Below are 15,963 nucleotides of genomic sequence, written 5' to 3' on the forward strand. Positions count from 1 at the left end.
CGCCGCCGCCACCTCTCCTCCGCGGCGCCGCTGCTCTGCCTCCCGCCCCCTTGGGTCATGTGACACGCGGCGGAGCCAAGATGGCGGCGTCCAAAGAGGTGGGCGCGCTCTCGGCTCCCCGGGTTGCGGGGCGGTGGTTGGGGGAGACCGCGGCTCCTCGGAGGGGCCCGGGGCTCACCCGGGCAGCGGCTCCGATACCTTCCGAGGGGTGTCCCGCCGCGGCTTCCCAGGGGCGAAGGCTGGGTTGCGGGATGCTGCGGCTGAGGGGGAGAGGGAGAGGAGGAGGAGGAGGAGGAGGAGGGCGGCGCGGAAGGACGGGACAAAGGGAGCCCGCGGCGCTGCGGAGGACATAGAGAGGAGAGGAAGGACACGGGGAGGAGAGGGAGGACACAAGGAAGAGAGGGAGGAGGCAGGTGCTGCAGCGAGGTGAGGGTTAACGGGCGTTTGGGAGCACGTCAGTGCTCACTGCGGCCGGGATGCGAATAACGAAAATGACAGAAAACGTTTAGTCTGCCTTAAAACTGAGGGCAGTAGCTCCCGTTCGATGTGTGAGAGTGAGTGTGGAAGTGCTGAGGAGCTTCACGTTACCTGAAGGAAGGTGTGGAGGAGGGAAATGCAACAGGTCAATAAAATAATTCAACAGTGAAATACATCGTGCTGCAAACTCGCAGGTCAGCAGCTTTCAAACCTGCTGCATTAGAGTAGGAGACCTGCGTTTTGTATGGTGAAATTCATCCTTGTCTTATAGCCGAGCTGGCAGGCTGCCTGCTGGGGGAAGCTGTCATGTGTCATTATTGATGCAAGAGCTGGGTTGCAACCTTAAAGTTGCCAGACTGAGTGGGGGATCTTTTTCAGTCTGGCTGGCATTTACCCTGCTTCTTCTCAAATAACCCTTGAGCTTCTCCCTCCACTGGGCTCAGAAATGACAAGTGGGACCCAAAACCCATTATTAGTTGTCAGTAGATATTGACCGTGCCAGTTCTGTTTTATTGACTATATGATTAATTCTCCTCTCATTCTGTTTAAAAATGAATTGTGATGACAAAAAGATTACACTTGCCTGATTTAGCTGTATAGCAACAGTAAACCTAGTGAAGTCATTTGGCAAGCAAGTATTTCAGGCTATACACATGAGGATGCCAAAAAGCAATCTATTACTAATTAAGAGTTTTCAGTACAAAGTCATAAATAACTAAACACTCCAGACCCACAGCATGGGGGAGTTTGACAGTACAAACTTGAATAGTTACCCAGTAATACTACTTCTAAAATCTCTCAGATTGGCTTTATAATCTGGTGACACCATTCAAACCCACACCAGAACTTTAAATAAACTTCTAGCCTTCCATGAAGGAGCTAATCTCTGACTTAGCTTATCTGACAGTTCTGGTAATAGATCAAAGTTAGATAAAGTATGTCTTTTGACAATGATCTTTCTTTTAGTGACTGTGATGTTTTCTTTCCTACTTCGTTATAAATACTATGCAGTGTTATAAAACACCTGCTGCAGCATTGGAATCATTCAATCGTAACACCAGTAACAGAAGGAGAGGTATGTAGGGCTTTTGCACAGCAGTGGGAGGAGAAATAGTTCATAAAAGGAGGAACATTCTGTAAAAATACCATGAAAAGTGCATATAAAATTAGGTTCTAAAATAGCTTTAGACTTTTAAATTAGCTGTATTTCAAATTCACACCCACCAGCAAGCCTTCTGGGAATGCTTATGGCTTCACAGTTCAATTCAAAGACACTGCAACAGAAATATTGAAAACCATCTGAATACGCCAGCATTCAGTGGTTCATTTCTGTCACTGCAGGCTGACTTCTCTGGTTTTCAGGAGCAGATACCAGTTTTGGCTAAGCCATTACCTTACTGGTTTTATTTTATTCACATGTGTGTTGACATTAACAATTGACACAGCAGCTCAATTTAAATAATTAAGAACAAGACAGCTGTGCAAAAGCTTTAAATTTTCTAGTAGTTGCTTTAATTGTTTGCTTTTTTGTTGTTGATAGGAATTGCAGTAACATGAAAAGGAATTCTTCCTAATGGACAACTACTGAACAGATTGGGATTCCTGAGAAAGATTGAGCCACGTTGGTCTGGAATCATGTTAAAGAAGCCAGTGCTGGTGGAATCCCTGATCGTGTTCGTCATCGTTCTCTTTGTGCACACAGTGGTGTGGGACCGGTATTCCTGGTGCGCCGTCGCTCTTGCCATCCAGGCTTTTTATGCCCAATTCAAATGGGACCGTCTGCTCCAGCTGGGTGGGGCTGTGTTCCAGTTCCGTACAGCAGCAAACAGTGGCCTCCTGCCAGCTAGCATGGTCATCCCCTTGCTGGGGATAGTGATGAAGGAGAGGTGCAAGGCTGCTGGCATTGTGTACTTCGAACGCTTTGGCATAGTCGTGGCTTCCACTGGCATGCTGGTTGCTCTCTTTCTGTCCGTAATAGCGGTTGGCATCACAAAACCTGTGCCAACCAACACTTGCATACTTACTGGTATTGCTGGCAGTATAATTATCTATACCATGAAGCACTCTTTGACTGTTTCAGAAGTGATAGAGGTCCTAGAAGTGCTGCTAATTTTTGTCTACCTCAGTATGATCTTGCTGTACTTGTTGCCTCGATGTTTTACTCCTGGAGAAGCATTGCTAGTTCTTGGAGGTATAAGTTTTGTTCTCAATCAGCTCATTAAACGCTCACTGAATGTAGTCGAGGGCAGAGGTGATCCCATAGACTTTTTCCTTCTGGTAGCAGTTGTTGGAATTGTTCTTCTTGGGCTTTTTTTCAGTGTGCTCTTCATTTTCATGGATTCAGGTACATGGATCTCCTCCATGTTTTTCCACATGATGACAGCAGTGCTAGGCTTAGGGGTCATCATGCCTTGGCTGTACCGACTGATCCAGAGGAACCCTTTGTTTTGGCTACTCCAGTTTCTGTTTCAGACACAGACAAGAGTTTACCTTCTTGTATACTGGACCTTTTTGGCTGCTTCAGCATGTGGCATAGTTTTCTACCAGAATGCTAAGAGATCATCTGAATCTAAAAAACACCAGGCCTCGACTATAACCAGGAAATATTTCCATTTCATTGTTGTAGCTACTTATGTTCCTGGACTAATTTATGACCACCAGCTTCTCTACGTTGCTGCAGTACTGTGTCTGGCAGTGTTTATCTTCTTAGAGTATATTCGGTACTTCAGGATCAAACCATTTGGCCAAACCCTTAGGCATCTGCTGTCTCTCTTCTTGGATGAAAGAGATAGTGGACCTCTAATCTTGACTCATATTTATCTCCTCCTTGGCATGTCCCTCCCAGTATGGTTGTTTCCCAGAGCTTGTGCTCCTAAAGGTACCTTGTCTGGGGCAGGAGCACTGGTCCCCTACTCTGGGGTGCTGGCAGTAGGGGTAGGAGACACTATTGCCTCTGTTTTTGGCAGTACAATGGGGGAAATCAAATGGCCAGGAACAAAGAAGACCTTTGAAGGGACAATGACAGCTATTTTTGCTCAGATCATTGCTGTGGCTCTTATTCTGATCTTTGACAGTAACGTGAATCTGAACTCCAGCTATGCCTGGATTTTGGCATCTGTGAGCTTAGTTTCTCTTTTGGAAGCTTACACTACCCAAATCGATAATCTGCTGTTGCCTCTCTACCTCCAGATAATGTTTATGGCATAGAAGCGCTTCCAGGAACAGAGGTTTCTCCCTTTCTAAAGAAAAGTGGTAATAGAATATGCACTGTAATGAGAGCTCAAAGCTGATCTGAGCACTGCTTTTGGTACAGCAGATAAAATTGTTAAAAACGGACATGAAAAAGGACCTATTTTAAATAAAGGCTTTGGTTTGATCTTGGGTTTTTGCCTTTAAAACAGCACGAGCTGCTTGAAGTTCTCACTGGAACTCAAATATGACTGACAAAAATAGCATCTGTGTTTAATAATCCAATTTAGGTTTCTTCTGGATGCCCAGAGGCAAAGGAAGTAGAGGAAGAAGAGGTAAGTCAATTAGAGAAACAAAACATATAAGAAATAAGCAAACCTCTCAGGTGCTGCCACCTCTGTGCTGTATCAGAATCAAAACTTGTTTTGCTGTACTGAGTCCTGCTGTCTTGTGTTACTGAATATGTGAACTCCTTGTTTCTGTCTAAGCATGATCTAAAGCATGTGTTATAATGATGGTGGCCACACAGAGTGAGTACAACTGTCCAAATGCATCCAGTCACCATCAACAAGAACCATACTAATGCACTGTGATGCACAAACACAACTTGAAACTCAGTAGCTGTAATAGCTAAGTTTATCCAGGGCGGATGGGAGGCTTGAGAATTTATTCCAAGAACTACTAACAAGAGGGTTGCAGTTTTAGCCCTGAAGGTTTATACATCAAGAAGAATGCTTTATCAAGATTTTAATCTCTCAATTAATTTGGAATAATATTCAATAAGGGGAGGACAACTAAGCACAGTCACAGATAAAACTAAGCACACATTACTCACAAAAGCAGAAAATCTGTTAAAGTCAATAAACTTTTCTAATGCTATTGAAATTTTCTACTTTTCACATTTTTTCAGCTAGATGTTTCATCAAATCATCTATAAAAATGATTCTATCAATAAATTGAGTAAAGCCATTTAATTAAAACTGTAACTACCATCTAGTAGTTACATGGTAGTTACTACCATGTAACTACATGTAACTGGCCAAAAAAACCCACCTCATTTTTATATGTTAAACACTTCTGTATTGACAATCTTCTCACCAATTCACCAAGCATCCATTAGAACAGAACACATGAACACATGCCCTCCCTGCCTTTTTCCTTCCCCTGAGAATTGTCCAAGCAGAAGATATGCACTCCAGGACTCTTGTTTGTATCCAGGATTCTTGTTTGTAGGATGAAGTTAACTTCTGACACTTCTTTTATTCACTTTTGGGAACAATTCTGTGGGGTTCCAAGATACCTTACATAATACTTTCCTACAGTCCTAGCCCTGAGACTGTGTCTTAGGAGTGAGAATAAGACTGGGGTGGAGTGAAACTAGTTCTCTGGACCAGCAAAATGCGCCCCAGAATCTGATATTGTGTTTGTCCCTGCAACAAGCCAGGACTCAAAGAGCTGAGAGGCAGCATTGCCCAATTTAACCCCTCCCTGGGCTCTCGAGATTCCATAATGCTTTTCCTGAGGACGTCAAAAGATTCTCCAGAGTTGGTTTTGGTTAATAACATAATTTCAACATGATTCTTTAAGAATTGTAATATTTTTAATCAACGCACCCAGCGATCAAACAGCTACAGTTTACTAGAAATCCTTAGAAGATGATTGATTATAAAAGTAGACTTCCTGTTTCATTTTGCCCACAATAGGATTATTTTTAATCACTGTTATTCAAACAATAGGACAGAGACCTAAGTGTAAAAATCAGCCATCTTCACATGACACATTCACCTGCATTGCTGGGATTGACACAGCCAAGAATTGCACTAGACAAATCCTTGACCTAAACAGAAGGGAATACTGAGTATCTGTAAGAAGAAATACTTCTTAACTGGTCCCAGTCAAGGTGCAGTGGTCTTTAGTGGTCTGTTCTCAGCACTGAAGAGGTTTCCTTACCAGAAGGACTGGGTGACTATTCTCGTACTACTAGGGCTCATGCTGCAGTAGAAACTTCTGTTTAGTGCAGGTGTATTTGGCTATGTCATGGGTCCTCGTGCTGATTAGAGGATAAATTAATCTTAAGAGCTGACCTAGTGAAAGATGTATTTAAAGGGAACGAATGATCAGAAGGGAACATTGATCAGCTATTGTCTCCAGAAGCCAATCACTAACTTCAAGTGTAGAGCGATGGAAAAGGCAGTTCAGGAGTCGGCTGGAGCCTAGGAAGTAAGGAAGAGGTAAAAACAAAACTTCAGAGGCTGTTCCAATTCTACGGGTGTGCAATCAATGCTGAGATACTGCCAACAGAAACTGTGGGACTTGCAAGACCACCAACGAAAGTTTATCCTGGCCATTGCACTGAAAAACCTCTAGTTTCCTCAGCTGCTTGTTCAGATGATGACCTTACCAGTTCTCTCTGCTCCAGCTGGTGTCTTTGGCTTCCATCACGTGGAAGGTGAATGCATGGCGAGAAGACTCTGAGCTGTTCAGTTCACTCTTATGGACAACTTCACCGTGGATGAGAACGAGTCCTCCTGTTTGAAAGAAACATCTGTACTGCTCGTTTTCACATTGTGAGTGCGAACTTTAAAATATAAGGGAAGTTGCTAGTGTTAAAATACATTTTTAGCTCCCTTATTTCTTGAGCTGTAAAGCAGACAGGTTTGGAGGTTGTTTGTACCTTTACTTATAGGCAGAGGTATGAACTGATTGTCATCGTAGACTGGATCTGACCCTACAAACTCTACACATGTTGAGCTACCTGAAGCTGCACGGACCATTCTCCGGGTAATTCCTCCTGCAAATCCACACAATAAAGCAAACACACATGAAAATTAAACAGCTAGCTATATTCTGCACAGCAAGGAACAATAGCTGTGATTTCTCTTGATAATGATAGGAACATTATTATAGTATATTCAATCTTAGTAATTTGGGTGGGGTTTTCATTAAGCAAAGATTTAGGATTTTCCGGCTGTGGCAGAAACTGATAAAACAACTGCCTTTTTGCCTTTCTGGCTCTTTCTGTGCATTGCAACACAGCTCTGTAAGAACATAAATAGTTATACACTTAAGCAAAGCCAACCTTTGGTCCATTTCTCCTTTCTGTAAGAGCATAAATTGCAATCAGAGCACATCTGACTCCAAAATTTATGAGGGATGAGTACCTTAAGATTAAGAGCACTATGACTACACTCACTGAGTAGATGCTTAGGTGAGGAACAGTTTAAAGCTCATTAGTGTGCCCTAGAGGCGGTGAAAAACAGAAAACTCTGCTCATAATCCAGTAGTGGTTACACACACACAGCAACAATCATCAGTCACAACCACCAGTGCATGAGTCTGTGCTGTCTGGTTTTGTGTTGTGTTCTGCTAGGGCACTGACTGTTCTCCAATGGCTTGGATGGTGTCCAATGATCCTTGCGTAGACTTGAAGGCTTTCCTTGTTCACTGAAATTCAGACCAATATTTGACAGTTCTCTGTGTAAGACGATTTTTATTCCTTTTTTCCCAGATCAGACTTGATGAATCAAGGCTACAGTCAAAACTGTGGGCCTGTTTCACTACAAGAAAGGACCCAGTGGTTTAAGACCTTCTTTACATTAAAGTCTTAAATCTCAGTGGCCTGGCAAGGAAGACTGAGTCTTGCAGGAGAAGCTTCTGAAATAATACTGAAGTGCAAAGAAAAGATACAGGAGCAGTTTTAATCAGCCTCACCTTAGTAGATTCTGGATTAAATAAATGATCGGGATGACTGTCCTTCCTTTCCCAGTGCCCTGGATTCTTTGTTTCTAGGTCAGATATCGATTTAAAACTAAACATAGTGTCAGTCGTATGCCACCTTTTATTTAATTAAAAACACTTATATTAGACTCATCTGATGGACTAGTGGCCAAGAGCAAAGTGAAGCAGTTAATAACCTGCTGAAAAATGTGGCTGTAGATTTGGCAACAGCATAGGAAGAGATCTTTGTAGTAAATAAAGTTGTTCTTTCAACAAACAAGGATGTAATGTGCTTCTGAGGCACTGTGCAATGCAGAGAACATAACACAGTCTGTGTCACCCTCCACCCTTTAGCAAGAAGATGGCATGTGTTTCACAGCACCCACCAAACACCACAACTCTTACTGGTGTGAGAGCCAGGGATGAACCACAAGCAGCCGTTCTCCTGCGTGGCATCCTCCAGGGCGATCCAGAACCCCAGGATTCTGCCCAGGGGCTCCGTGTGCAGGAAGGTGGCATCCTGGTGTGGTGTCACTGCAACAAGAGACAGGCATTAGAGTGCTTTAATGCCTAAGGATTTCAGTACCGGCAGGCTTGCATCTCCTTGACTTCTTGACCTACCCTGCCCACCCACCCAACATACACATTAAATCTGACACAAAAATACCACCTTTCAGCCTGCTGCAAATGTAAGAGTAGCTCTTTGTTCAAGTTGCATATGATGTCGAAACACTTTTGGAAAACATGGATGCTTTTTAATCATTGTAAGAATATTTGGAGCACAAAACTCACAGGCTTAAGCCTGATTCTGAGCATTTTTCCTGGTAATATTCCTTTCCTAAAGGAGCATTATCTGCAGTGTGATACAGAGACAATACGAATCTTACCTTCACCACCAATGCCAGGTTGCTGCAAGGAAAGAAAGGTGATGTGTGAGGAGTTTCACAGCTTCCCACCTAACAGGGTCTTATTTCTGGAGTGACAAGACAACTTGAATTACTGTACCTTGAAGATATACATGCTTTGCACAACTACTGGTCTCTCAAGGCCTAGTTTTCTTCCCAATTCCTGCAAGAAAACTTTCCAAGATTTAAGATTGCTGTTTCCTGCACACTAGAAAGCATTCTTCTTTGAAGATATTTACATTTCCTTTCACAGACAAAATGACTATCCTTGGGAGTCTAGAATATTAAGATTAATTGCTCCATAATTTTTTTCCCCCCCCAGACCATTCTAGGAAACAGTAACAGCTCACCTGCACCTTGCAGGAGTGGGTGACTTGCTTGAAGACAGGATCATAAGCATGTAAAGCTAAAGGGAAAGAAAAGGCTCAGACTGAAGATTTCATTAACTGAAGGGACTTGGCAGCTCACAGTTGATGAGCTGCAGGGCTGACAGCCAAGCGAGATAAAGTGCAGCCAGCAACTTTCATCCCTCCCAAGAGTTGTTATACACGGCTTATCACACCTAAGGTGATATGACACTTGTAGATGTCTACAATCTTCTTTAAAGACCAAAAATATAATCACTCACTGGCCACAAACAGCAGCCATGTAAAAATAGTATATAACAGTGAATAAAACCTGGATGTTACATGATTAAGCATTGTATTATGGCAAATTCTAACACAACAACTACTATACATGACCCTGAGGCACACAGGTGAATTCACCCTTTAAAAAACACAGTTCTTCAACCCTACCAAAGAAAGTAATTACTATAAAAAAGAGCTAAGGCTTAGCTTTGGTGCCCTTTAGCCCTTGCAGCCTGCAGGTCAGAGCTGTTTGCATACAGATGCTTGCTACAGCCCAGCTCTGACAAAACCATAAAGCAAAGACTTGAGATCGTGCCTCCATCTCATCCTGATTATATTTACCACAAGGACACACGACAGGGTCCAGCAGGGGCTGCTCCTGAGCAAGGGATGAGGCCAGACTCGACCAAATGCAGTCATTACAGAAAATAAGTCTAGAGAAGCCTTTTGAATGCTTAAGTTGCTGAGTCAGCAAGCATCGACAGTTGTTCTCACTTCCCCTGGGGAAAAGCTGAAGTCTAAGTGAATGGCAGGGGGCTGGGAGGGAGACAGTGTTTTTCTGAGAAAACCAAAGAACCAAGAACTCTCAGTACTGAGTTTCCAAGTTTAGTCACGTTTAATCTGAACAAAGTTCATGCATTTGGAGATGCAGTGAATTCTGCTCTCATTTTCCATGTGTTGTTTGAAAACAAAAAGGGATCAGAATGCAAGTCGACTAGTAGAGAGAGAGGAAATATGTTAAAGTGAAATCAGTAAGGGTGAAGAAAACGTTCTGGTCACACCAAAGGAGGGAGGACAGCTTCAGCATTGACAATCCACCGCTGCACAGGACACAGAAGACAGTTTGATCTGTACTGAATGTGACAGTCTTAGATAGTAAATCTTTTAGAGCAATGTCTTTCTTACATAAAAGAGACAAGGGCTGAAGTCCAAACTTTCATGTGTCAGTGACCCTGAGCTATGCACAGCTGAAAAACCTCCTAAAAGGGTTTTCCTGAAAAGGATCACACCAGGATATTTTTAAGTCTTCTGACAGCAGAGAGCGAGGGGCAACACAGAGAATTACAGACACGGTGACAGAGTGATGTGGGGAAAAGCAGACTGATGTGTAGAAATCACATTGGAGAATTTAATGCAGAAACCTAGAGTTGGAAAGACAGGATCTGCATGGCCACAATGGCAAGAGGGGGTGAGGTTTGTGATGCTTGATGCAGTCATTCCCAGGAGGCACAAAGAAGCAACAGAAGAGGGAAGAAGTCGCTTCCCTGCTCGGAAAGGTTTTAACTTGGAGGGCCAAGGTTATTTATAGTAAGGTCTGGAGAGAGCCTTATGTCTGAAAACCACATCCCTCTTGCCTGTCCCTCTCAAAACCCCATCCTTTAAACATACCGTGGCCAATCTTGCTGACAGATTTCTCCTTTGGAATTAGAAAGTTACCTATGAAACAAAATGAGAATTTAACATTGTTTGCAAAGCAGGAATCATCCCTAGAACTGGAAACTGGCCCCAACCCCTCATTCCACCTTCTCCTTTCCCCTCCCTGTGGCTAACAGGCCAGGGCTTACCTCTCTCATCCAAAACACCTTTTTCAAAGAAGAATCTAATCTTGTCTCCGCTGGTTAGGAAATAATCCGAGCTACCCTGCCAGCGATAAGAGCCCAGTAAAGATAGTAGTCTTGTAAAAACATCAAAAAGCCTTCAATCAAAGCATTTATACTCACCTGCATCTTTATCCAATCAAGATGCAGCATAAACAAAGCACAGTCAATAGAATCACTCATAAAAAGGCTTACCATAATGCTAAATGTCTTGGCATTGATTAGGACTTTACAAGAACCTCTCACATTGAGGCTACCCTTGTTTTTCTTTTACTGGCTGCCTGGAAAAGAACCTATTTTCTGCCTGCAGAACAAGTACAAAGTGATCTGTGAGAGCTGCATCTGGCTACCAGGGGCAGTTATTGTGGGGGCTGGAAGCACAGCAGAGCTACACACATCGTCTCCTCCTTTGCCACCCGTAAGATCACCACCAAATAGATAGAATTCTGGAGAGCAAATGCCTCTCACAGTGTTACATTCAGTTAGAAGAAAGAGTCCTGTTCCCCCAGAGTGAATCCTGAGGTGCTCTTTGCCTTTTCCCTTCTGTTTTTCCTGTGCTCCAATGGGGACTGCCCTGTACCTGTGCCTGGAGCTGCTCCTTTTCCTTGGTGGAGAACTCGGTGCGGCAGTGCAGTGGCACTTCCATCTCCGCTATGATTCTCTGAATCTGGTTCCTCATGCTGTCACACTCCTCTGTGGTGAAAAAATGCTCTAGGACAAGGAAGCCATCCTCGTGGAACTGGAAAAGATGGGGTGACTGCTCTCCTCCAAAGAACTCTGGAGAAGCAGCACAGAGCAAGAGAAAACAGTTCTGGCCCTTTGCTGTGCCTCAGCTCAGTGTGAAAAGCATCCCAACTTCAGCTCTGCAGCTACACAACATGCTTTTAATTTCAGGAGGGGTTTCTATTGTAAAAAAGATAGTTCATCACAAGGCTCAGATTCTATACAGTTAAGAACAAGTTATCTCAGCCCCTCAGTCCACAAAGCAGAGAAGGTATCATCACTAGAGCCTTTGTGGTTTAAGATAAGATGTGCAGCCAGCAACTATTAAATTACAACGCCTGCTAACACGAACAGAGCACTCACACCTGTTTGCCAAATAAGAGAGAGATTCCTTTACAAGCTGGAAAGAGTTGTTTTCTCTAAGGGAATAATCCCTGGGTAATTTCTCACGGTTGACTACACAGTGCCTTACAAAATGAAGTGAGCTCTTTTGGCACTACTGTTTCTTTATATAGAATACCCTGGAGATTATCCTTTGACAGGCAGATTTCAAGTTCACGGCCGAGAGCTGAGCCGCAGAGACAGAAGGGCACAAGAGAAATTCCTCCAAGAGCTCTATGGGACAACCTGCCCTCTGGAAGAGTTTGTATCCATGACAGGGTCTTCACACACTTAAAATGAACATAACACAAGAAGCTGGGAAGAAATTATAGAGTGTTTGTAAAGCAGATCTTTGCTAGACCTGATTACAGGCTAACTAGTAGTGACTGTATCTTACAAGTATTGTCACCTGCCTGCACTACAGACATGCTCCTTCCCCAGGGTGCAGTTCCTTACCTTCTGGATCTGATGTTGGGTTACAAATGCCATTGGGGCAGAGGCTCCCAGGATCCCACCAGCAACACCACACCACCACCAGGCTCCGCAGGGCTGACTCCCCGCCTCTTCACGTGATCCTTGTCCCAGCATGTGATAAAAGCAAGCACTGGGCAGCCGGGCTGTTGCGCAGCCAGTGGAGCTGCCTCTCGAGGAATTCTGTCCCCATCTCCAGCCATTTGTTCCTGATGGGGATGTTTGGGGCTGCAGAGTTTTGCTTTGGCTCTTGGTGCTGACATAAAGTGCACATAAATAGTTTGCTCAGACGCAATCACAAACTTGATTCACTTCTTAGCTCCAAAGGGGGATCATTGTTTAAAAACTAGAGCAGTTACAATGGTAAACACAGTGGTAAAATAACATAAGGGAGGTAAATTAAGATTCAAGTGGGATGAAAAGAGTTAAAAGGTTTTAAACAAATTTAAAGTGGCATTTCAGGCTTCTTATAGAGTCCTTTTTTGCTCAGTCAGCGAGTCCTGCCTGCGCTTCAGCACGCTCAACTGAGAGGGATTCCAGCAAGCCAAGAGATGACAAACGTCAGCCTAAAGGGTATTAAAGCTAAAGAGCTCTAACTGAGGGTTTGGCAGAGCTCACAGAGAATCTCTCTGCTATCTTCATTCACAGCCACTCTGGCAATTTACACCTTCACTTGCTCAGTTCACTCTCCTGCAGCTCCAAATGCGCATGTAAATCAGTAAACCCAAAGCCACAGTTCACACAGAGTGTGAACACACAGTTCACAGATACAGAAAATGCAGAAATTAGGTTTAAAAAGCAGAAGAGTGAAGAACAGATGCCAGCCCAGCGGTGGCGCTCCCCACCAAGACATCCTCCCCATGGCACAGGAATCCCTGGGGAAGATTTTCCTCTCCAGAGAAAACTATCTTTGGCTTTTACAGGAAACTCAGCAACACTCCACAACGAAATAACATCATGGGGGCAGATTTAGGCATCACTTGCCTAGCCAAAAGAAAACCCAGCAAAATGGAGTGCAAAATGCACATGGGAAGGTGTTTACTTCCAAATGTATTTGCTAGCAACTGAAAATCCATCTTAGAGATGCTGCTTGAAAAAATAAAGTCCTCTATTCTGTGAGGGTATCAACTCCAGACAAAAATCCCTCCCTATCCTGTTCAAGTATTTTTCCTTCACTCCCAACTCCATAAAAGGGGAATTCAGTGTTTTCACTGGAAAATCTCTTGTTTGGAATATGTACAGCTCGTTTCCAAGCTTTTCTCTGCACACAAGACGATATGAATTGGGTAGTCGAAAAAGCTACATTTTGCCAGAGACTTTAATCACCAGGCTACAAACATGGAAAGGAAACAAACAGCCTCCAACGCAGCAACACTCAAAAAAATAATCAAATGGTTCCTCCTTCCTGTTAACAGACTCCCAGCAACTGATGGAGCCAAAATGGTTTTTAAGGAAGACATGTAACCACTGGAAAAGAACTTTGCTGTAGCTATTGCTTGTAAGTCAGTCTTGTGAGGCCTAACCTCACCCCTCACTGGGACACAGCAACCCTGGAGACACGTGCCTTCTACACACGCTCCCATGCCACTCAGTCCCTCTGTGTTACCTTTGTCATTCATAATGTCATGTACTCCTCATGCCCAGGCATCTTTTTTCCAGCAATTTAGCACATCATCTTCTCCACTCCCCACCTTACATACACACGATGACTTCAGAAGCTGATTTAGCTCATCACATGCGTGACAATAAACCACAGCTTTCCTGTTCTATGGGTTGTTTTGAGCAATACAAACAGCAGATCACAATGCAGCAAGTACCAGAAGCTAAGTGACTGCATACGCCAGGAGACGCAACCCATTTCAGTTACAGGAGCATTCATCAGTGTTTGTCCTTAGGAGTCCTCCAGATCTTCACAGCACTCCAGACATGTTCCTATTTTGAGGCTTAGAATTACATTTTCAGCAAAAGGAAAACCACTCCTGCCACATAATGCCCAAAAAAAGTCAAAGAGAAGGATGTCACCTTTGTAAATACCTTCTCTTCCAGTAAGTTTAAATAAGGAAGGTAGAAAAGACTCAGACAAAACTAGGAAATAGCCCCCTTTTCCTTCCCCTCTGAGAACTCTTTTGCAGACTATTTAAACAACATTTTGTCCTGCCAGCTCCACAAGAAAACTGCACTTCTAGCAAACTCCATTTGAGGCTGCCAAAGCCCATCCCATGTCTGTATGAAAGGTACAAGAGCCAGTGACCTGTGGAACATGGACAACCCCGCAGCAGACAAAGCACAAGTGTTTCAAACGCCCTTTTGACTGGCACACTTATCTTAATTCCCTCCTCAATAAGAGTTCCTATTGACACCACTTGGAGCCAAGCCAGCTTGCCAGTTCAGGCAGCTCAGCACTCTCACTGAAACTGCTGCTCTTGGAGCTGCCAGGGTTATTAGGTGAGGAAAAGTTTCAGCTAAGCCTCTTGTCACCTCTCCTGAAATCTTTGATACGATTGGCAACAAGGGACAGAACACTAAATGAGAAACAAGGAGCACAGGAACCACAATGAGTATTCAAATTGTATTAAACAATATATTAGTATTTAAAATTGCATAGATACTTGAATACTTTTGTTTTCCCTGAACTGGCAGCCCTTCCCTTCAAGTTATCAAAAGCCTCAGAAATGCAGTAATTTTCCATCAAGAGAATTCTCACTGTCATCAACAGGTAAAATCAAGACAGTTACTTAAAAAAGTCAGCAAGGTAAAAAGCTTGTGGCGAATATGGCTAGAGGACTTTACCAGACTATACCCAAATATAGTTCCAGCTGCCCCTATTGCATCTTTACTCTATGCTTTTCAGTAAGCTACATAGAAAATTTGGAATTATCAGGGTTAAAAGTCTTTTTGCAACAACAACAGATCAGTTCCTCACCCTTGTGCTCCTTCCCTATCACTGTATCAAAGTCCTGCAAAAAACAGTTTTCTTTGATGGTACCTTTCATTCTTTCCTTTTGCTCAGCTATTCAAAGAGGTGGGAAATCCTTTGCTAAAAGGAGCTGCAGTCCAAGTGAGCCTTAGATGACAAGGGGCGTTCTGTCCTTTCCTTCTTTGGTTCGGTTCTGACAAACATTTCATTACAACTCATCAATGCCAGTAAGCAGCATCACAAACCACCACCTTCCACCCATCTCACAGCCTGCTCACATTTTCTGTCCCTCAAGTGGGGCCAATGTCCCTGTGGTCAAGTAGTCTCAGACAAAGGAAGCAAGGGAAGGCAAAACCCAAGAGAAATATCTTTCCATACAATAAACGAGCTGCACAGAAACTCAAAACTGCTTTGGAAAGTTAGAGGCTGATTCTCTGTACCACATCGTGGACATGCTCAATCAGGAAAGACACTCTCTGCCAGCATTTTCAGTTGAAGTAGTGCGTGGGGGTAGGCAGGCAGCTAGGAAACACACTTAAATCATTTGTTACCAGTAGTTGGCTGAAGACAACTTCTATGGCAACAAGCAGTGTTCTCCGTTGACTTCAGTCCCTGTCCCTTTCCCAGGGAAGGAGAGCACAATATGCATTTTGAAAACTCAACTGACCTACAGGACTGTGCAGACAACGCTCCCAACAGTCTTACATTAGGTAACATGAACTGTTTTAGCCATCTGTTGAGGTTATGCTGAACTACATAAGGCAGTCCAGGTTTGTCACTGAGCAGGACCTCTTGCCATACATCTACTTTTTGCTTAATCTTAAAGGAACATTATAATCCACAAGGACTCACGCAATGAGTAAAAAAACCCAACAATCCTACACAATAGCTGGAATTATTAACATGTCTTCTGAAAGGCAAGATCGTGAAAGGCCAAATGCCTTTGCATATAGAAA

At 43.5% G+C, this 15,963-nt stretch overlaps 2 protein-coding genes across 4 annotated transcripts; one reads left to right on the top strand and one right to left on the bottom strand.

Moving 5' to 3' along the window:
• The first annotated feature begins 65 nt into the window (after window positions 1-65).
• Window positions 66-7,653, top strand: DOLK (dolichol kinase). Of its 2 annotated transcripts, XR_003994455.1 has the most exons (3): window positions 66-98; window positions 2,018-4,001; window positions 7,175-7,653. XR_003994455.1 is itself a non-coding variant. In XM_030506872.1 (2 exons), exon 2 carries the CDS (start codon window positions 2,113-2,115, stop codon window positions 3,682-3,684), a length of 1,572 nt encoding a protein of 523 aa, XP_030362732.1. In that variant the 5' UTR covers window positions 66-98; window positions 2,018-2,112; the 3' UTR covers window positions 3,685-4,190. The 2 variants fall into 2 exon arrangements, 1 of the variants encoding a protein (XP_030362732.1); XM_030506872.1 differs by lacking the exon at window positions 7,175-7,653 and having other exon boundaries at window positions 2,018-4,190.
• On the bottom strand, window positions 5,245-15,914 carry PHYHD1 (phytanoyl-CoA dioxygenase domain containing 1). 2 transcript variants are annotated; one of them, XM_030506873.1, is made up of 12 exons: window positions 12,076-15,914; window positions 11,096-11,254; window positions 10,639-10,644; window positions 10,483-10,558; window positions 10,307-10,354; window positions 8,639-8,694; window positions 8,389-8,451; window positions 8,271-8,292; window positions 7,789-7,917; window positions 6,341-6,457; window positions 6,068-6,194; window positions 5,245-5,879 (listed from the first exon to the last, which is right to left on the bottom strand). In XM_030506873.1, the coding sequence occupies exons 1-12, from the start codon at window positions 12,205-12,207 to the stop codon at window positions 5,834-5,836; spliced, it is 981 nt and encodes a 326-aa protein (XP_030362733.1). In that variant the 5' UTR covers window positions 12,208-15,914; the 3' UTR covers window positions 5,245-5,833. The 2 variants fall into 2 exon arrangements, with proteins under 2 accessions (XP_030362733.1, XP_030362734.1); XM_030506874.1 differs by lacking the exon at window positions 10,639-10,644.
• Window positions 15,915-15,963: the final 49 nt, after the last annotated feature.

Source organism: Strigops habroptila, chromosome 15 (genome assembly GCF_004027225.2).
Source record: "Strigops habroptila isolate Jane chromosome 15, bStrHab1.2.pri, whole genome shotgun sequence".
NCBI lineage: Eukaryota > Metazoa > Chordata > Aves > Psittaciformes > Psittacidae > Strigops > Strigops habroptila.